Source organism: Ahaetulla prasina, chromosome 2 (genome assembly GCF_028640845.1).
Source record: "Ahaetulla prasina isolate Xishuangbanna chromosome 2, ASM2864084v1, whole genome shotgun sequence".
Taxonomy (NCBI): Eukaryota; Metazoa; Chordata; class Lepidosauria; order Squamata; family Colubridae; genus Ahaetulla; species Ahaetulla prasina.
This window is the reverse complement of record NC_080540.1, coordinates 253,657,966-253,681,105: the sequence shown is the minus strand read 5'-3', so window position 1 is coordinate 253,681,105 and position 23,140 is coordinate 253,657,966. Positions and strand designations below refer to the sequence as shown.

Here is a 23,140-nt window from a genome sequence, read left to right as displayed (position 1 = left end):
TATAGTTTTTCCATTGTGGGCTATACATAAAATAGTCCACAGTAAGTATGTTTTGAGATAGTAATTATCAAAACCTTAATCACATAAGTAATTCACTAAAGGTCATAAAATTAAAATTCAAAAATTCATTATTGCATGATACAATAAAATATCCATAAAGGATAAAAATTAATAAAATAGATAGTGAGGTCAGTCTTTTAATGCTAGTCTTACTATTTCCTTAGATGGTCACAGTAGCCCACTTGAAATCTTTGGCTTCACTTTATTAAATGTTTTACAAATGGGTTCTTTTGTCTTTTCTAAGAAGGCACTAAAAGCTGCAAAAGAGAAATATCAGAAAAACATGATATGTGAAGTCTTATTCCCCAATCTCTGAAGCGCTTTGTCTGAAAGGACTGTTCCTGTTGCATAATCACAAGATACTGAAATTTAATTACTGCTTGTATTTGTGCCGAGAAATAGATAATGGGAACTGTATGATATGGGAAGTGGGGTCAAAAAACATGAGAGATTATTAGAGGCTAGGGACAAAAAACTCAACTAATTTTGCCATGTAAAGCTTCAACTACCATTGCAAATTTTGAAATAGCAACTGTAAGGGGAAGAATGGGTTAAAAAGTAGAGTTGCATTCATAACGTATCTTTGAATGAGTTCAGTATTTCATAGACTTAATTCAATATATTTAATAATTTTAATACCCACATTTTTATTTCATTATGTTTTTAGTCTTGGTTCAATTTATTTTATGTGACCCAAAATGTTTATGTGATAAATATTTTAGTATCACATAAGATAATTCTAACATGGATTTTCTTCAATTTTGGATTGCATTGCTACTGCAGTTTAATCTTGAAACCAGTGAAAGAGTTTAAGGTACTCATTTGACAGACTTGAACATTGGGCGCTATCGAACAAAATGAAATTCAACAGTGAAAAAAGTAAGGTTCTACATTTAGGCAAAAAAACCAAAATGCACAGGTACCGTATATGTGGTACCTTGCTCAATAGTAGTAACTGAGAGGGATCTTGAAGTCCCAGTGGACAACCATTTGATATGAGCCAGCAGTGTGCAGCAGCTGCCAAAAAAGCCAACACAGTTCTGGGCTGCATAAACAGAGGGATAGAATCAAGAACATTAATACCACTTTATAATGCCTTGGTAAGGCCACACTTGGAATACTGCATTCAGTTTTGGTCGCCACGATGTAAAAAAGATGTTGAGACTTTAGAAAAGTGCAGAGAAGAGCAACAAAGATGATTAGGGGACTGGAGGCTAAAATATATGAAGAATAGTTGCAGGAACTGGATATGTCTAGTTTAATAAAAAGAAGGACTGGGGGAGACATGATAGCAGTGTTCCAATATCTCAGGGGTTGCCCCAAAGAAGAAGGAGTCAAACTATTCTCCAAAGCACCTGAGGGTAGAACAAGAAGCAATGGGTGGAAACTAATCAAGGAGAGAAGCAACTTAGAACTAAGGAGAAATTTCTTGACAGTTAGAACGATTCATCAGTGGAACAACTTGCTTGCAGAAGTTGTGAATGCTCCAACATGGAAATTTTTAACAAAATGATGGATAGCCATTTGTCTGAAATGGTGTAGGGTTTCCTGCCTGGGCAGGGGGTTGGACTAGAAGACGTCCAAGGTCCCTTCCAACTCTATTGTTATTATTATTATTTACAATAGCATTAGTAGAATATACCTATTATAATTTATTATCAAAAGCATTTTTTCCAACGCTGTCTACTATTCCTGTCTGAAATGTTCAGTATACTTTAAAATTCTCTATCTCAAAAATGTTTACAAATAATAAGTCCACTATATTAAAACATAATAAATTATATAAAAATATTCTGTGATTATATTTGATATCTGTGGTTGACAGATTTGTAAAATGAGTATCAAGATAGGGACATAATTATATTTCTGAAAATTAGCCTTCCCCTAAGCACTAGGTAGCCAACCATTCTTTTTCCAGTCATGGGAAGCAATGCATATAGGTAGTATCATTCATGATTTGTAATATTTCAATCTTTATTCCTGTTGGTTTCATCCTTCAAAATACTGCTGATATTGTGTTAATGTGTATTTTAAAGTGCTATTCCACATTATTTGCTTGGTTGTGGTGATGTTTCATTTCATGCTTAATGTTCTAATCCAAATGAGAACAGAAGAGCATAACTTGTCATAACATAATCACACTGAATATACATTAATACTTGGAACCAGGTCTTCAGGTTGCACATTACACAGATTTATTATATTGGAATTTAGTATGTTAAATCCATGAAAACAGGATGTAGTTGATTATCCTATTTTATACTCTTGGAGGAAACAGTGAAATCTTTGTAGGTAGAGGTTCTTGTTTTGTTTCCAATCTCCTACATTTGGTAAGCCTTCATTCAATATTCTAGTTAAACACTGATGCAGTGATCTGGATACATAAATTACAGATAGTTCTTGTTTAGGAACCACAACTGGAACTAGCAATTCAGTCATTAAGCAAAGCAGTCACTAAGTGAAACTGCATTTCCATTTTTCTTTGCTTTACAGACCTGTGATGTAATGCAAGGATTGATCATAAAGTTACTTCTACCTCACTGTTGTAAGTGCAAACAGCTGTTAAACAGGGCAGTGGCTAAACAAGGAGAATATGTGTGTGTGTGTGGGTATATAATGAATGTTTATCTAAATAAGTAGAATGGCTGTGTATAAAAGCATACTTCTGCCTACTTTCTTATATGAAAATAAGAGTGGGTATGTGAGAAGAAACAAAACTGAGCTGAACGTAGGAAATGTATGTGGTTAAAAAAATGAAATTTAATCAGTGTATGTGAATTGAAACAAATAAAAGAAGAAAGAGCAAATGGGTCAAGACGAAGTGAAAATCATAAATGGTGATTCAATGGAGTGAAGAGATCCTCAGAAATGAAAAAGTCAACCTTTTTAAAAACAAAAGATAATCCTTTCTTACAATCACAATTGAGACAGGAATTTCCATCACTAAATGATGTGGTCCTAAAGTGAGACATCACCTTCCCCATTAGCAGGTGCAAGTTGGACAGGATCAAGATGTGCTACTTTGAGAATTGCAGCCACTTCTAAAATGGCGTCTGCTTCCCAAATGACATCATATGGCCCCTGTATAGGAAGGTCATGTGGCAGATCAGCTTCATCTCCTTTCCAAAGGCAATCTTTGGAAAAAGTAAGTGGGCTGAGACACAATAGGAGAGAGGAAGGCGTGGGACCCAATGGGGCAGCAAACACATCTAAGGCCTGTGGGGACCCAACCAGGTAGATGCATGGTGGACCCAGTGAGAAAAGTTTTTGGTTGTTAAACAAGGCAACCATGTGGGCAGCCTCACTTAACTACCACTATGACTTACTATCATAATAGGCAGACTGCATTAAGGTCATAAGTCAAAGATTATTATAAAACATTGTGTAACGTAAGTATTATCATAAAGCAATTTATGACATAATACAAAATGTGATAAAATGTTTCCTGTGCTGATGTTTGTCTGCTATACAGTTCCGTATGGGGTATTTTCAAGGCAGATATTCCAACTTTTCTACTGAAGGAAGCACATTAGAAGGTCTGTCATTGTTGAAGGCATTGAAGAATCTGGCAAGAAAATATCTCTGAAATGATTACCCAAAAGGACACAGGTTGTTTAGTAATACATTTTGGTATCTTTCTGTCCGAGCCATTTCATAGGTCACTGACAATCCATTTAAAGTGATCTCAGATACTACACATACTGAATTCCTCCAACCCTATATCTGTTGAAAGTTCTTTCAGAATTGTTCATAGATTTCAGATGATGTTGGTTTTTTCCTAATTTAGAGGAAAGTAAAGAGTTTTGCTGTAAAGAGTTCCAAGTCACATACAAGTAGAAAATTTACCGTATAAAGTATATATAAATATCAGATACAATAAAGTATAAACTAACATAGCACAATAGCTAACTTTTCAATAATAATTTGATAACCATCCTCCAGAGCAGGGGTCTCCAACCTTGGCAACTTTAAGACTTGTGGACTTCAACTCCCAGATTTCCTCAGCCAGCTTTGCTTTGCCGGCTGAGGAACTCTGGGAGTTGAAGCCCACAAGTCTTAAAGTTGCCAAGGTTGGAGACTCCTGCTCCAGAGCAGTGGTCCCCTAACCTTTTGGACACCCGGGAGTTTTTTCTGCAGGGGTGTGGTTTTGCATGCTGCTTGCATCCTATGGATGAAGCTTCGCTTGTTTGTGTGGCCCCATTTCTGGCATGCCATGGCCTGCTGCCAGTCCATGGACTGGGTGTGGGGAACCCCCTGCTCCAGAGAATAGACTAAACTTGTAATAAATGTTATCTCTTTGCCAATTTATAACCAGAAAATTGTGTTCTATGTTAAATTTGAGGCAAAGGAGAGGTCTTTAAATCCCACTTCCCAGTTGCTGAATCTGCCATTTCTACCTAATTTTAAAGGGAAAAACATTTTTTTTCCAACTAGCAGAAAGTGAGTTTTGGGTAACATCCTTGCCTACATCATCTCCAGCCATGCTTTAATCAGAACCTGCCTGAGACAGGAATGTGTATACCCTGTCAGGAAAATACCTGTCTATCTTTGAACATCAGGTAGCATCATCCTACATCCAAACAAAATCACATCTCAGCCTTCTTGCAGACACACACCTCACCTTTATTATACCTATTTATTTCGTTGCTGTTTGAAACTGGAGCTGTATCCCTGTAGTCAGTACTGTAGTATCAAATATATTGAGTCCAAGAAGGCATTTGATGAATTGAATTATAACCTGAGAACAATCATTTCCATTTTTAGCCTCAACCCAGCTTTGCTTCCTGGTACAGGTTGCACCAGTAGAAGAGAAGTTTCCCATTAAATAAAGACGTGATGCAATGATCTTTTGTCTATCTGGGCACATAAAACGAGGGCAGGAAAAAAATCCTTTTAGAAACAATAATGTACAACATTATTTTAAGTATGATATGCAATTAGTGAAAGATACCTTTATGTGTAATAATAGTAGCTTAGAACAACTCACTCTATAGCCCTTTCTTAATATCTTCTGGCTCTCAGTACTGCCAAGCTGAGAAGGATTTTCCTCCTATCTTTCCTGCCTTCTGCCTGCAACAAATTGTTGCCAAACCCGCTGCTTCAGAAAATGTTATTATGTTAATAGGAATGGCTTTGAGGTTTCCCTACGTGAACTGGGAGGCGAAGGGAGGAGACCAAAAGCTAGGCTCTTCCAGGGTTCTGTAATAATGTTGTGAAATTGCATTTTTTATTGGTGTTCTTTCTTGTTCTATGCTTTGTACATGTAAAAGAAAAAGCAGCAGGATGTATATGTAGTTGATATGGGGAGAAGAAAAATCCCAGCAGCCCTTATTCTCTGTGCATTTCACAGCTACCTGTGGCGGGAAATGATTATTGCCGATCCAGTCCCTCCGGATCCTGAAGCTAATGATCTAATATCTCTTTCTCACACACATGGACAGCTGAATTCAGTCTCTCTTCTGGGAAGCAGTAGTTTTGTTTACTACCTGTCTGCTTAGTTTTCTTTCTTAATAATTAAGATCATATTTTTCAAGAGTATGACAGGCCAGCTCCTGAATGCTGTGTACATGAGCATGTTTAATATCTGAATTAAATGGAAATGCCACATGTTTCTTCCCTTCAGACATAAAGTTCAGTTTTTCAGGAATGCATTAAGAGTAAATACCACATTCCAGGAGGATTCAATTCCTAATTCCTCTCATGAATCTGCTTTGCAAAATGAAGTCAAAAAAGATATTCCATAGCCTGAGGTTTTCAGTGCATACAAGCCAGTTCTGATATTCTTTACAGAGGCAATAAAATATAAGTGTTATTACTGTGACAGAAAAACAGTGGTGGCTATTGTCTGCATTGACATTTTTTTTCTCTCCAAACAAGTTGCCATAGTATTCAGTACTGAAAAATGTACTTAAAAATTATTTGATGAAACATTAAGCTTGCCCTTTTGACTATAAAGACATAGAATAGATTGTGATCTGACAGTAGTCTTGACAAATTGGCAACAAAGTGATCTTGTTTGCTTAAAATAGTATGCTAAAAAAGAAAGTGTGGTATATATTTTTTTAAAAAAATAGGTTAAACCCAATGCAGTTGAGATACTGAAAACAAATTTTTAGGCTCAGAATATGTTCAAAGACATTGTGGATTTTTAAAATGTTAAACATCACAGAAGCCAACTTGACTAAACTCTTCTTCCTACTTTCTCAAGATCATTATTACCAAATTCCCTGTGAGAAATATCCCTGAAGAGAAGGGAGGGCACAAAAAGGCAGGCAGTAGCCACCATGAAAGCTTGACCAGTGGGATCTTTGCCTCAACAAGGTTATTGTTGTTATCATTTACATTTTGGGAAGCATTCTAGAAATGTCTTTGCTTTTGAATAATATTTATTGTGTTTTTATTTTAAGTTGTTTATATTGATTATAACCTGCTTTGGGACAATTTCTGTCCTAAAAGATAGATTTTAAGTGCTTGTAATAAACAAATAATATATTATACTAATTCATATGTGTTGACACCTGCCTTTAGTTAGATCTCAGATTGCAGTTATTAAAAGAAGAAAAAAAGATCCAATTAGCCTGAAATCTGCCTAGTTCTGAAAGAAATAATGCATATACTTAAAACACATGCAACAGAATGAACATCCATAGTGACAAAAAGCACATATCTAATAACAGAAATTTTCTCTTTTCCTTTCAATAACTAAACTATTCAAGCACTGAGATTAGAAAACATCAGTAGTTCATATTTCTGTCATATTTCTTGCTGAAAGAATTTTTCTTTGTCCTCTATTGGAAGAGGAGCAGCAGGAAGAGGAGGAGGACTGGTCAGCCATATGTGAGAGGAAGACTCTTGAGCATTTTTAACAGTTCATTTATTTCAAGTACAGAATTATCTGTTAACAGCTAGATCTATGCATCACTGCACCATTTGTCAGTGGGTTAAAAAGGCACATTAAACCCATAAAGACGGTTGAGGGAAGCTGAGGAGGGCTTAGCAGGTCCAGAGCAGATTGTGTGTGAATCATGGATGGCCAGAGAGCTTGGAGGCCCAATATTTGGTAGGGCTGTGCACACACAACTGGCTTTTTAAAAATTAGCTACAAAAACCTTGTAAACAATGTAGCTGTTTTAATGACAGGTCATTGCAAAATACCTCTTTCAAATGCTTTTTACAGCCCCAATATACAACCATATGTTATTGTTTTTATCATTTTTCCTTTGATTTCTTATGCAATTAGTATTTGACAAAAGATTTAAAGCAAAATTATGTTTTTGTACAGAGAATCATGTGGAATGGATTAATTTGTACATACTACATTGCTGAAGACTTGCCTGTAGAGTTTCTAGTTTTCTAGTCACTAATTTTGATAACGTTTAATTGATGAACTTGACACTGAATCCACAGTAGGAGCCCATTAGCTACAGCAGTCAGGGAATTGATGAAATTGGATAACAATTGGCAGCTGAACAGAATGGAAAATACTGTACAAGCTTAAATTTTACATGTAATTCAGTAGAAAAGTGATCAACAGAGAAAATAAAGAGGAGTTATACAAGCCAAAGAAATCTCTTCAGCTTTTTTGAGTTTCTATGAGTCTTATCTAACAAAACAAGTCTGTTTAGAGCTATGCATTTCTGTTTAATATTAAATTAAATAGGTGAATCTAATATCTCTGCATTTTAGGTCTTGCATATTAACTTCTTGTACTTTTTATTAGCAATAGCTATAGCATTTAAACTTATATACCATTACCACTCCAAAGCAATTAACAGCACTCTTTGGGTGGTTTGTAATGTAAGCATTATTTGCATATTGCCCCCAACAATCTGGGTCCTCATTTTACCAACCTTGGAAGGATCAAGGGCTGAGTCAACCAATGGATCAAACTCGAGCCTAATGACAGAGTTTGCCTGCAATATTGCACTGTGTCACCAGGGTTCCTTATTGATCTCTTTACTCATCCTGCTGTCCAGCATGGTAGCTTACAGAATGTTTTTTTTTAGAGCGAAACAACATATTACATTCCCACATTTAAGATGGAAATTGCATTTAACACTGTTTCTTTAGTTAAAAATCATTTTGAAGAAGCAAGTACATTTTGTCCAATTAAATTAATAGTTTGGTCCAGAAAATGCAATTTCATTGTGTTAAGTGCTTTTTTGGTGTAAAATTAGGGTAAATATATGTAGCATTGGAGGTATTGTTTCCAAATAAAACTTCATTACGTTTCATTTCTAAGGGAATATAAGGGTGTTTTATATCTCATGGGCAACTACTTGTGCTGAAACGTAGGAATTTGATGATCGTTCAGATATCTGCCCATTAAAATAAATTATATTTACTTAAATATATGCTTTGTGACATAGGACATCATACTTTTCTGTGACTCTGTCATAAAAGCAGCAAGACACCTAAATATTTTGCTCTAGTAAGCTGATAACTTAGGTTTCCCTAGGAAGATTTATCTACAGGAGAGAGAAATCCCTTGTCGTAGGAGAAAAATGTTTCAGCTGGTACAACATATAGTATCTCTGATTTTAGTTCATCCCCTTTTCCCCTCTGTACATGTGCATATATGCAAATAACATGCATAAACCATTTCAGACTTCAACTTCCAGTAAGATATGTTCATGGATCTGCAGTGGGATAGAAAGCCTTGTTCCATGAATAGAATTACTGTACTACAGACTGGGCCTAGGCCATTAAATTCAGATTCTGATAGAGGTTGTTTGTTTCTTCTATCAAGTTACTTTCATTTCAAAAATAATAGTTTGCTGTTCCACATAGTCTCTTTCAGCTTCATACTGTTTGCTGTTATACTGTAGATGGTGGTGTTTTCATAACATGTATTCTCAATAAATGTAACATGATGATAGTATTAAAACTTTTTTCCCCAGAGGGCAGTAAAAAAAATAAAATTCACAGCTAGCGATATGGAATGAAAGTGCTCTAGTGAAATCCTCTTAGCTTAGCTTTGAAGTATTAATGTGCCCTATTCCTTATAAAGATGGATTGCGGTGATTTTTGCTACAGTTGATATAAATGTCTGAGTTTATCAGTAGAATAATCCCTTTATATTAAAGGATATGCAATTAGGTGTTAATTCATGTCACAGTGATGAGCATAATCAAGGTCTAATAGCAGTTGGTATCACATCTTGTATTTGGCACTTTCATAATGTAAATTACCCTTTTCCTTACCTAAATGCTTCCGTTGTGATGGAATAGAGCATATAATATTTTACATGTTGCAACATAAATCTTCATAAAACATCTTTTAAATGGTAAATTCATCAGTTAAAAATTATAGAAGGAGCACTGATGAAGATCTTCAAACACTGTTCTCTTTAGGCTGCCTTTTCAGCAAGCTATAAGGAATGAATAATGGTTAAATATCATATAAATCCTATTTTTGTAGATTATTTATGCCATAAACAAAAGATAGTCTAGTGTGAAATGTGATAAAAACAAAACATGATTAAAAAGAATGAAATATTCCTATTCCACTGATTTTTTATATGCTGCTTGGAAATTAGTTCTTTCAGACTTTGTTCTTTTTTGTTGTTTTATTTTTCTAATAAAGCCATTCAAGAGTCAGGCTGATTTTTAGTTATGTATAGTTTCCATTCTTTATAAATTATCTGCTTTCTCCTGAATTTGAGAGTCTGCAGTTGGTCTCCTATGGACAGTTTGAAAGCTGATATGCTAACCAATTTACCTGATGGTATCATGCCTGAATCCAGGAGTCTTGGCTAGTTCAACCAAACACAACGTATGAATAATACATCTTTGTTTATTTGTAGTAAGATGAATTGGAGCACAAAGGTTGGTTAGACCTGAGAGTGCAGGTACCAGTGGCCTACCATGTTCAGTACCAGTGGTCTACCATGTTGCTGCTGAGAGGTGTGTGAAATGGTTCAATACCAAAATAGTTGCTTTGAATTTTTGAAGCTGAAAACAAAACATTTATATTCTGGGATGAAATTGGCTACTTCAGTTAGAATTGTTTAGCATGTTTTGTCTGTTCCAAGTGAATGGGTTATTGTTTTGAGAGTTGTATTTGGATTGTTTTGATTCATTTTTTTTAAAAAAATGAAAAAAGCCATTATAGTAGCAGGCACTGTCCTGTTGTCTCAAACTGGGTGGGATGATGTAAGAGTGGCTTACTAAATGGTTGCTGACTCTTTCTTTATATTGTATGCCTTTCCTAATTCTTTAAGATTGAAAAAAATGAACCTGGTGAATCAATGAAAAAAAGTTGAAAGGAACTTCCCAAGAAATCAGTGCAACACAACCTTCTGATTTCAACATCTTTAAGCATTACGAAATAAATCTTTTACACTAAAGACTTATATCATGGAATCTTTTGGTTAGTATGGTCTTCCAAAGCTCACTTATTCAACATTTTGAGATTGTTTTTAAAAACTTACCTTAAAAATAACGCGAGCAATGGAGGTTTTTATGGTATTATACGTTTGTGGGAAATTTTATTTTAGCCCTTTTGTTATTTGATAACTTGATATACAAATGAATGGTCTATAAATATTCAGTTAACACTAAAAATATGTACAAGTGTTTTGTAAGGCAAGCATTTCTTCTGCAGGAAAACTATGCTAATTATTATGATTTCCGTGATTATTTTTGATTCTCATCGTCAAGCCTATGTTCTTTCTTTGGACTTGGCACTGTTTTAATCAAAGCACTTAACTTCAAATCATTATATTTGTTCTTTCAGTCATTTGGTACTATATAGAAATGTTCTCTGCTTTTTTGTTCTGTAGATTTTGAATTCTATTTTTACTCTTTGTAGTTAAAGTTTGTTCTGTCTTAAAAATTGATATTAATTAAAAGTGATCTCTCTGAAAGTTTCTATTCACTAGCCACTAATTATTAGGAACTAAACAAATAATGGTTTTCTTTAAAATATTACACAATTAAATATATGATTTGTATATTCTTATTTTATTTTCTGTTTGCTCATATATGCTAGCACTTTGTTGAACAAATACAAAGATAACATCTGGTAAACTTACCTGCTTACATCCAGAATGCACCACCAAATCCATTGTCTATAGCCAGACTCTGTGTTCCAATCTAATTTGTTCTGCCTTACTTAACTGCCTTGAATCAAATCAGGCAATCAAGAAACTGAACTAACCACTCAGCAATCAATACATAAATCCATAGAGCAAGGTCAATGAGACACAGACAGTATGGATGACAATTGTTTTAAAGTACAAACATCAAAATATTATAAATTCAAGAAAAATTACAGATAGTACTGTGTTTCCCTGAAAATAAGACCCTGTCTTATATTTTTTTGAACCCTGAAATAAGCGCTTAGCCTTATTGCCATGCGCTCAAAAGCCCGATTGGGCTTATTATCAGGGGATGTCTTATTTTGGAGGTATAATCACATATCCTGGACATAAACTGTTTCAATTCCTACCCTCAAAACGACACTACAGAGCACTGCACACCAGAACAACTAGACACAAGAAGTTTCTTCCCAAACGCCATCACTCTGCTAAACAAATAATTCCCTCAACACTGTCAAGCTATTTACTAAATCTACACTATTAATCTTCTCATCATTCCCATCACCCATCTCCCTCCACTTATGATTGTATGACTGTAACTTTGTTGCTTGTAACCTTACGATTGATATTGATATTGATTGTTTCCTGATTGCTTATTTATAGCTATGACTATCATTAAGTGTTGTACCTTAGAATCCTTGATGAACATATCTTTTCTTTTCTGTACACTGAGAGCATATGCACCAAGACAAATTCCTTGTGTGTCCAATCAAACTTGGCCAATAAAAAATTCTATTCTATCCTATAATTGAACTATACTTCTAAAATAAAAAACTAGTATTTGAAAAGACCACCTTGGATTACTATAAGGCACTTTGTGGGGCTGACCTTGAAGAGCAATCAGAAACTCTCTCAGAATGCAATGCCATGGACAGTTTTTAGCATTTCTGCTGCTCCATGAGTGCAATGAAAGGTGGTGGTTGCCACCTATAAAGCCCTACATTTATGTATGTAAGTAAGTATGTATGTATGTATGTATGTATGTAAAACACTTATATGGCCACCGAACTCAGAGGTGACTCTGGGTAGCTTACAACATTAAAAATCCACAACATAGAAACAAAAAAAACCTACCCAAACCTATGGCAGTAGCAACAACTCAACCACCTGATTTGGAATTCCCAGGGCCACTGACAAAACCACATATTTAGTGTCTTTCAGAAAAGCAACAAGAAGCAGGATTGCTTCTCTACCATTGTTTCTGCTTATCCCACCAGAGCTAACAAAAAGAAGACATGTTTCAGGTTTCTTCTATAAATGTCATTTTGTTGGATCCAGGAGTCATGCCTTCTTTCTGGCGGTGCTTGTTTGTGGAATAGCACCCCCCTGCCCGAGATCAAGATGGTTTCAAACTTGTTAGCCTTTTATAAGGCTCTAAAGACCTGGCTGTTTCCACAGGTCATTAGGCAGGCTCTGCTGTTAATGTAACTTTATGAGCGAAACGTATTATTTATCTCAAGCATCATGGATTATTGTTTGTAAATTGTTTTAATCGTTGTATGTCAATCATTGTTGTGAGATGGGCAGCCATATAAATTGCTTAAATCATTTTTAAAAATAGTTTAACATTTTCCTGTATGGCATAGTTTAAAAAAGGGGATGCGGTGGCTCAGGGGCTAGGACATTGAGCTTGTTGATCGAAAGGTCGGCAGCTGAGCGGTTCGAATCCCTAGTGCTGCCATGTAACGGGGTGAGCTCCCGTTACTTGTCCCAGCTTCTGCCAACCTAGCAGTTTCGAAAGCATGTAAAAATGCAAGTAGAAAAATAGGGACCACCTTTGATGGGACGATAACAGCGTTCCGTGCGCCTTTGGTGTTGAGTCATGCCAGCCACATGACCACGGAGATATCTTCGGACAGTGTTGCCCCCTAGAGTCAGCAACGACTAGCACGTATGTGCGAGGGGAACCTTTACCTTTACCTTATAGTTTAAAAAATTTGAAAGGCATTATAATTTCTAGTTTCCACATTATCCTTGTTGCTCATTTCCAAACCTATTTGAGTTTCCTACAAAGTCTTTTAAATGCTCAGAATCAAACACAGCAAAATAGAACATGATGGTTACTTTACAAGATTTAGAAATTATTCTTCTGGTAGCTTAAAATTGCATTTGGTTTTTTTAATAGCTTTATCACACATCTAGATTACATTCAATTTCTAACCAATTTCATCATTTTTTCACAAGTACCATTTCCAAACAAGATATTTTCCATTCTTTAAGACAAATGTCTTGGATTTTTGTGTCCGTAAGTGAAATTTTGGAAAGCATGAGAGCTGGTATTAGACTTAAATCAAACAATTCTTTCCTACAAGTGCGCTTCTCTTGTTGACTTATTTGGAAATTATGGCTTCCTATGTCAAGGCTCTATCATATTTGTTTATCTAGTGAAACTTTTCTTTTGACTTAACAGGAGAATATATTTTTCTGATTATATCTAGCCACATTTCTCATTTTACCAAGAATCTTCACAATCGATGGTAGCAATGGGAGCTGTAGAGGAAAGGGAATATCATAGAAACCCCATTATTTCTAGAACGATCATATCACTCAGAACATGAGGAAGACGTAGCATTATTTAATAGAAAAAAGATCTTTCAAAGTGTTCTGCCAAATTGGTTACATATTTTAAATAAAACTCGGTCTTAAGGTGATTTGGGGAAGTTTTCAACAAGATTGATGCAAAAACTTGAGAAGAATGCCCCAGTTTGTTATCATCAAAGAGCAAATGTCGTATGGTTAGAAGGTAGTAGGTGTAGGATCCCTTATGCCTAATTTCGTAAGATTTTATTTTTGCTCATTTGGTTTGCTGCTTAAACGACTGTAAATCACCTTGAGTAATATGAGTGTATTAGTGAGATGCTAAATCTGTATAAATAAATTCGTCTAATCCCATGTATAACTTATTTTTAGGGGCTTGACTATAACCATATTTATGGCTATTGGAGCATGAAATATTTTATGTAAATGCAATCTACAACTGTAACACTTATTTTCACATCCATTTTCTAAAGAAGCACATAATTACACACTTGAGGCTATGTAAAAGCACTTTGGATATTTTTTTTATTATTGTTAAAGTGACTAATGATGGGCTGAATTTTATTTACAACTCTCCAGTGTTTCAATCTGATTCATAAATGTGATGGCATTTTTACTGAAGTCATAAATTAGAACCATATAATCCGTGGTAGGCAATATAGGTGAGAACACAACCAAAGGGTTTAATAGGGCAGTTTGTTTTCTTGAAAGCTTTAACTAAACAGCGTGTAATTAAGTTATCACCTCTTGAGTCTTTCTATGTATGGAAGCCTGGTTCTTTGGAACACTTGGTAAAAATTTCAGAATTTGGTAATTAAGCTAATCCCTCTCACACTCATGCCAGTTTTATATGAAGGCAGTTGTTAATGATTTCATACATTAAATAAGCACATCTCTGCAGTTTGAAATATTTTGTGTTAAAAGCAAGTCTTTGTAAAAAACAAATGCCTGATTTAGATTCAGGAAAATTAATTAGCTTAGAATAAAATAATGTCTATGTTGGTTTTGTTATTCCTACTAATATATGTATATTTATTTGAATGTACTACAGAAAAAGGATGTTTCTTTTAAAACAGGGGAGACTTAAAGCAGTTTCTTTTCCTTTTGGGAATGCATTTCTAATTTAATTTTGGACCCTATGTGTGTTGCAGAAAACATGGAGATATGGCATCTAAAATTAGAATTCTTCCTTTTTGGCAGTTTAAGTAAAATAAGACCCTTAAGCCTTATTGAAGACTATTCTGCTTCTTAGTTGTAAAATAAGATAGAAAGGAAATTTTAGGGCTCTACAGATGCTGGAAACCCTATATATAAGCTACAGTTTACTTACCCCTGCTGTGATCAATCCTGGGGCTAAGCAGTGTAAGACCTTGAATTCCAAGCATATGTTAATAAATGGATTCTTTAAAATAAAACCCTGACTATTATATTTGATAATTCTCATATCAGTTTTTTCCTTCTGATCTTAATGAGCTTTCAGAGAATGCAGTAGGATAAAAATGCAAATAAATTCCCAAACTATCATTTAAGTTGTTATTTTAGACACGCAAGTTTAGATCCCACCCCAAGGGAGAATGTGCTCTATATCAAACCACAATACAGTGTCACAAAATTCAAATGAAAATAACTGTGTGAGGTTTGCATTCTGATAAAGTAGGAAGATCTGTGGTTAGAACACATAATTTGCAGGGGGAAAAAATTCCAAATGATATGTTTCCAGGAGATATTTCCTGAGAAATATTCTTCCTGTACCTAGTACATTTCCTATTACAACTTGGAGCATGCCTTCCTGTAAGCCTTTAACTTCTGGAATAGACAAGTTCCCATTCTGTACATTTCATCTTCATATATCCCTTCACATCTTACTTTTTATGGATTACTTTAATGCAAACTTCCCAAATGTTTTGTGCCGTTCTTAAACAGATAACAGAGTTGTTTTCACTGCATCATGTAAATAGCACACATTATTTTCAATAATCAGAATAATGAACCAGCAGAGCATTTTCTCCCCTAAGTGCTTAAATATCAGCTAAGAGATAGTAGACATGTCCTGTGCTTAATGTAGCTTACTGTAAATTATTTTAAGTGAATTGAATTAACTTTGGAATTGAATTCAATGATGAAAATGCAGGCTAGATTTTTTATATATATATAAATAAATATGCGTAGGGTTCTGCTTAAATGTTCATCTTGTAACAAAAATATATCTAAAATAGTTTTTAAAAAATTAGTATTAATTAAACTATAATCTTGATATTTTTATTCTTATTAGTCAACCTTCAGATTGAAAACATTGCAGAGAGTACACTGCCTCCTGTTCAGTTAAGCATCACTAATGAGAGATAAATGGGAATATCACCCTGTCACGTCTCATTGCTTATCTGTCTCTTTCTCTAGGAGGTGATTTCCTTTCCTTTTTAAGAAAGAAAAAGGATGAGCTAAAAACCAAACAGTTGGTGAAATTCTCATTAGATGTTGCTGCTGGGATGGCGTATCTTGAATCCAAAAACTGTATACACAGGTAAGACCAAACCATATAATCTTTTTAGTATAAAATACATAAGCATAAATGAGCCGTAACAAAATCTCAGGCTCGTATCATAATTATTTTACTTTATTTATTCATTTGGGTTTAGGCAAAGCATACTTTAGTCAGTCACATCCTGTTCTATTGGGTAATATATATCGTATACCAAATTGGTCAGCTCTCAGAGATCATAGAGAGCTTCAGTTTTGCTAAGAACCAATCTAATGTTGAATGGTACCCCATTAAACTAGAGGGCTCAAGTAGTATCTGAGAAAAAAATACAGCTTCAGAAGATGGAATAGCTTCCAATTGTTCACATCTCTGAAGAGTCATCTCCTGCTAAACATTTTCTGTTAGTAATAACAGGTTTTTTTTCCTTCTGTCATGAAGAAAAGAAGGAATGTGCTCAGACACATTGCAGCAGGAGCCCCACTCACTTATCTAGCCAGAATGAAAGCCTGTAGCATTTGCATCTCAGCACTTACTCAGTATCTAATTAGCACTCCATACCCATATTTCAAATGATTACCATTCAATCAAGGCAATTCTATGCCTTTATACCCCAGTTCCCTTCCCTAATAATTACAGATGCTACATTGACAGTATGCAGCAATACAGTGTCAGAATGATCACTTGTTCACAAAAGCTTTTCATGCCATGCTTTACTGCCACCCCCAACTCTGAATTAACTAGTAGTTGGATATCATTATCTGGTGCTCCCACCATCAGATAGTTCTTCAGATAGTACTTCTAGAGCAGAGAAGTTCTCCTGCATTCGTTTTTTCTGTCAGTTTAGTGAAAGAGGATTTTAAAATGCTTTCATCTTTTTTTAAAAAAAAAATTCATGGATGACGTGGTATTCTTATACTACTTTGTTATAAGGTCTGCAGAGTATACACGCAGATTGCTCTGTCTTTCATTGCACAATAAGCACTTGAGTGGCCTGCAGCCTACTTAGGGTAATTTCCTATGCTTCCATTAAATTCCAAGGGAACATACCATGACAAATAATAATGATACCGTCAGAATCTTGCTTTTGAGATAATAAGAAAAGTTTTTCTTAATCTGGAGAAATAATGTGAAATAGCCTTTATGTGATGAAGAAATTTCAAAGAACATTTGGACCCAGTTCTAAGCAAACATGGTTCTCCACCCTTTGAACTTTGTTTTACCTATATTGAGTGGGAGAAAACCAAGTTGTGAGCCCCTGGACAAACAGCACCTAGGACATGCACTTGTTTCCGGTTCCCTTTTTCTTTTGCCTAGCAACACTATCAACTAACTAACATTTACTATTTGTAGTTTAAGACAAACCAAATTACTGAACTATAGATGAAATCTTGTATCTTTCCTGATAAATCCTCAGATACTTGTGTAAGCATAGGCAACACATTTGCATGACTCAAAATTGGATTATCATATACACACATACACAAGCAGAGCTAACATAATGCTAAAAGGGATTGGAAATAACTCCAAAAACCATTCAGAATTATAACAGATTGCAGCTATCTATACAATTCATAACTAAATAATTATTTACTATAATTATTTCAGATTCACTGATAATTTTGAATACCCAAGTATAAAACAATATTTTCAAAAGGGCAATATTTAAATAGTTTTTACAGAATTTATATTAACTGGATACTTTGATTACCTTTGTCTGTATATATATAGCAAGAAGTGGTAATTTTTATGCCTCTGAATGTTTTTGAGTATAACCGTATTGTTCAAGAGATATGGAATATTTGGAAGATTCCAAAGTGCTTTTGTGAATTTTTTATTTGAACAATTGTTTTCGAGCTCTCTTCTGTGCTTTGAAGCACATTAAGCAGAGAATTCATTTTACAGTGTCATCCACCAAAGCTTTTATAGCAATGAATATTATCCAATGTCATTTCGTTTATTACAGATTCATGTTACTTGTCATAATGATACTGCAACATTATAGGTTTTTATATCTTTTAAAAAAGAATTCTTAAATAATATTAAACAAAAGCTTGAAAGGAAAAATGTTCCTTTAAATTCTCAGTAAACAAAACATTTCACATAATCTATATATATTTCACTTACATATCATTTCTTTCTTCAGCTTTCACTCTCTGTTTGTCTATGTAAATATTATGAGATTGAGGGGTTTTGTTCATACATTTATAGTAGTGCTTAGTTACCCACCATTTAAGGCATTGATAAAGCAGAATACCACAAGACCATTAATGGGCAATTTCTCTAGTATGACATTTTCTTTCTACTTCTTTTTGCCTTGGAATCGCTTGTTCTATTACTTATGTAAACAGGCAGATTTTAAATTATATGATTCTACAATATTTGAGCCCAATGAATACTTTCTTAAAATAGCAGCCTTCTTATGCTGTTTAGGCTGACTGTATACATCACACTTCAGTTTTGGCAAGTTCACTGAATTCATTAGTCATTTGTTTTCCCGGCCCTCATAGATCCCCTTCAAATCAACACCCTTAAAATGTAGGCTATCCAAAATCAAAAAGTTGAATGCTTCTATTTTGTCTCTTTCCTCTATTGGGAGTATAGACCTCAATCTTGTTTGTAGCACTATATAACTTTGAGACCTTTGATAGTAGAACCACTTTAGTCATCTGATATTTTACAATGGCTGTTAAAGTTATGATAAGAAAAAGAAAAAGAAAGAAAGATGTAAAATACCTTAGGCATAATCATTTGTATTATAGCACTGTGTTTTAAAATATAATTCCTTTTACAGATATATTAGGTATTGCATTTATGGCAAGATTCTGAATTATTAACTAATGTTGTATTTCAAATTAATTGGTACTGATGCAGTATTATTACATAGACAAAATAATTATGTTACATTTTTGTCTTTAAGAGGATACTTTCTTAGATAAACAACACACAGTTCAAATAAAGCAAAATGCACCAGTACCGTATATGTGGTACCTTGCTCAATAGTAGTACCTGTGAGAGGGATCTTGGAGTCCTAGTGGATAACCATTTAGATATGAGCCAGCAGTGTGCAGCAGCTGTTAAAAAAGCCAACACAGTTCTGGGCTCCATAAACAGAGGGATAGAATCAAGATCACGTGAAGTGTTAGTACCACTTTATATGTTAGTACCACTTTATAATGCCTTGGTAAGGCCACACTTGGAATATTGCATCCAGTTTTGGTCGCCACGATGTAAAAAAGATGTTGAGACTCTAGAAAGAGTGCAGAGAAGAGCAACAAAGATGATTAGGGGACTGGAGGATAAAACATATGAAGAACGGTTGCAGGAACTGGGTACGTCTAGTTTAACAAAAAGAAGGACTAGGGGAGACATGATAGCTGTGTTCCAATATCTCAGGGGCTGCCACAAAGAAGAGGGAGTCGGGCTGTTCTCCAAAGCACCTGAGGGTAGAACAAGAAGCAATGGGTGGAAACTGATCAAAGAAAGAAGCAACTTAGAACTAAGGAGAAATTTCCTGACAGAACAATTAATAAGTGGAACGACTTACCTTCAGAAGTTGTGAATGCTGCAACACTGGAAATTTTTAAGAAAATGTTGGATAACCATCTGACTGAGATGGTGTAGGGTTTCCTGCCTGGGCAGGGGGTTGGACTAGAAGGCCTCCAAAGTCCCTTCCAACTCTGATGTTATGTTATGTTATGTATGTTAAAGGTTCATACTTGCTTTATTATTTTCTTTTACTCCTATTAAAAGTCTTTATAAAAAGAGACTAAAGTAGATCCAAATAAAATATTTTCCTTCATATAATCATGATTTAAAGGTCAGAGAACAGGAAATGGATAGATTCTGTATATGTAATAAAAGATTCAGTTATTTTGCATTATTATAAATGTCACAATTTCTGAAAGAGAATTTTTCATAACACATTTTCTCTAGATTCTTCATTTTTATAAATCTGTTATTTCTTGTTTTGAAATAGCTTAATTGAGCACTATACCACTCTTGCTTTTCATAAAGATACATATAATTCATTCCAGTTACAATGCTAACAGTATTTTTCTTTAAAGATTTGTGTTATATTGAGGCACTACTGATTTTGATACTTTATTTTGCTGTTATATTCCAATTCTCTACAAATGGCTATTATTAACCAGTTTTTCTGAACATGTCACTATTACAATCCTAAACTTTTTCAGAACTAAACTTGGCATTTCCATTTTGAAAGTGGACATCTAATTTTTAGTCAGTTACCATAATTTTATCAGATTTTTATCATGAAATACTTGATACCTTGAGTGCTGCAAATTTCCACTAGTGTTTTAGACTTTACTAAAGATATAATTCTCTTTCTCCCCCCACCCCATAAATTGTTAATAATAAGTGTAGACTAAAAATAATTAGAATTAGAATATTTAAAACTGCATTTTTATTACACATGTACAGTATGTTTACAGTGTTAATTTACTACTTTGGGAAAAATTAGATCAGGAAGAAGTCAAAAAACATTTAACGTGTCATCCTTGTCACCCATCTGTCTGCTTACAAAAAAAAATGTAGCTTGGGTATTCTGCACTTTGAAACCTTGTAAGGAAGCTCCATTTTGGGACAAAAAGCTGTTTCTCTTTAATCTGAGAAGCCAAACATGGAAATTGAGGACCAGACTGTGCCATAGTATGCCAATATATAGAATAGCTAAAGAACAGTAATATCTATTCATGTACAGGTAGTCCTCGATTTACAGCCACAATTGAGCCCAAAATGTTTGTTGCTATTGATACATTTGTTAAACGAACTTTGCTCCATTTCACGACCTTTCTTGCCACAGTTGGCAAGTTGGTTAAGTGAATCACTGCAGTTGTTAAATTAGTGACATGTTTGTTAAATGAATCTGGTTTTCCCCTTGACTTGGCTTGTCAGAAGGTTGCAAAAGGTGATCACATGACCCACAATGGTCATAAATGTGAGTCAGTTCCTAAGCATCTGAATTTTGATCACATGACCAAGGGGATGCTGCAATGATCATGTGAAAAACAATCATAAACAGAGGTGGGCTATGTTGCTTTGGACCAGTTCAGGTTAACCAGTAGTTCCAACCAGTGGCTGGGCCTTCCCACCCATCCCGGTGCTATTCTGTCCTATATAATCGCTGTGTGTTTGATGCCACGTGCATGCGCGGAAGGTGCATGTGCACATTTTCGGTTCTGGGCAAACCGGTTGTTCCATAATGTGACGCTCACTTTTGATCATAACTCACTTTTTTCAGTGCCATTGTAACTTTGAATGGTCACCAAATGAACTGTTGTAAGTCAAGGACTACCTGTACAACTAGCAGAAATTCCCCCATATTCCCTTGGAAATGAGAACTAATGCAAATATGCAAGCAGTGCTTTACTTCAAGCCTCCAACGTGTATGTATGATGAAGGTCAAGGGAAACTGAACAGCAGCACAGCACTTCTAGCTCTTTGTGTGTGCCCTCTGCCCTCATTTTCCTGAGTAGTAGTGTTAGAAGGAAATCTTACCAGGTTTGTTTCTGAGCTGGGAATAAAGACCTCGGGCAGTTGCTTGAATCAAAGATGAAGTTTATTTCAAGAACACAATATACAAAAACCAGCTGTCAGAGGTAGCTGCTGTAGTGCACTAAGTCTTTTCCATGAGATCTTTATATAGGAAAACCTTGCCCTTATTTCTTGAAAGTGCACCCTCTAGGAATTCCTCTCTGTAGTCTGGCACCCTGCTGAGTTTGTGGTATTTTTAGTTTAACATTTGTTGATCGAAAACAATGGTCTGTTTGGAGAAAGGAACCTTTTTTTTAATTTGATCGAAGATGTCTTCCTAGCATATTCCCACAAGTGCTGGGTTCGCTTTTCGGATCATTGAACGCCACTTTGCACAGTCAGCTGCGTCTCCAGAGCTCAGGCCTGCGGCTTGCATCTCTCTATTGATGGTGTCTTGCCATCTCTGTTTTGGGCGTCCGTGAGGTTGCCAGCCATTGACTTTTGGTTGGTAGGCAGTCTTGGCAATGGTGGAAGGTCCTGCTGTCAAGACATGTTCATACCAGTGGAGCTGGCCTTCTCTTATCTTCTCTATAATTGGTGCCACACCAAAATGTTGTCAAATTGTGTCATTTGTGATGTGGTCAAGAAGGGAGATGCCCAAGGGATCTCACAATAAAATTCAAACAGGGGAGGGGAATGTTTACCTTTCCTTTTGATCTTAATCTCAGGGCCTATTCTAATTTGTGATTTTGAGCCTTTTGCCTTGATTACAGCAGGATAAATGTATGGTGGGAGGACTTTGAATTCCTTCCTATAATTGACCTAAAAATAGCAATGCCCCTGCAAAATAAATCTAAACACAGCAATCTGTACATAAGTCTGTCTTGCCTAGCCTTGAACAGATATCATATGGGATATTGTCAGAATAGATTTCTTATTCCAAACTCTCTGAAATGTTGTGCTGCAGCCAGGAGATCTTGCCCTTGTGCCAAGAGAATGACTATCTCAGCTAGTCAGCAGGATGTTTGAGGAGGAAACATGAGTCTTAGAATTCTTTTATAAGTAAAGTTTCCATCTTCCATATTTTAAACAGTTTCAAAATACCGAATCCTCCTAGCTTATTCGTCTCCTCACCATCTTAGCGTTTTGTAAGTTTGTCATTATAGAATACAATGTTCTGTAGAATAGTATTGTATTCTGTAGAATACAATGCTCTTTATTTTGATTTTCTGCTTTACACTGAACCTTGCAGATAGGAAAACCAAACCAAAATTCGATTCTTATATTTATAAGCTATGCTGTATGTTTCCTTTTTGAGGGAGGAAGTTGTAACTGCCAAGCAATACTTGAATTTGAGTGAACAGTGCATTCAAAAATGTATTGCAGATAATTCTTCTAAGTTTAACAAGGACGTTAATTATAATTAGTGGATATTTTCACATCAGCTTTTATATTGCATAGTAACAAAA

At 35.1% G+C, this 23,140-nt stretch overlaps 1 protein-coding gene across 14 annotated transcripts in view; it reads left to right on the top strand.

Moving 5' to 3' along the window:
- Nucleotides 1–23,140, top strand: part of FER (FER tyrosine kinase) — a 132,669-nt gene that overhangs the window by 88,987 nt on the left and 20,542 nt on the right. For 11 of the 14 annotated variants that reach the window (XM_058166514.1, XM_058166518.1, XM_058166510.1 and 8 more), the window contains one exon: nt 16,097–16,220. The exons of 1 other annotated variant lie outside the window; for it this stretch is intronic. In XM_058166514.1, coding sequence (XP_058022497.1) covers nt 16,097–16,220 — 124 coding nt within the window. Of the gene's footprint in view, nt 1–6,268; nt 6,382–9,865; nt 9,966–10,282; nt 10,429–16,096; nt 16,221–23,140 lie in introns of those variants that run through there. 2 more of the 14 variants (XR_009153149.1, XR_009153151.1) reach the window with 2 other exon arrangements.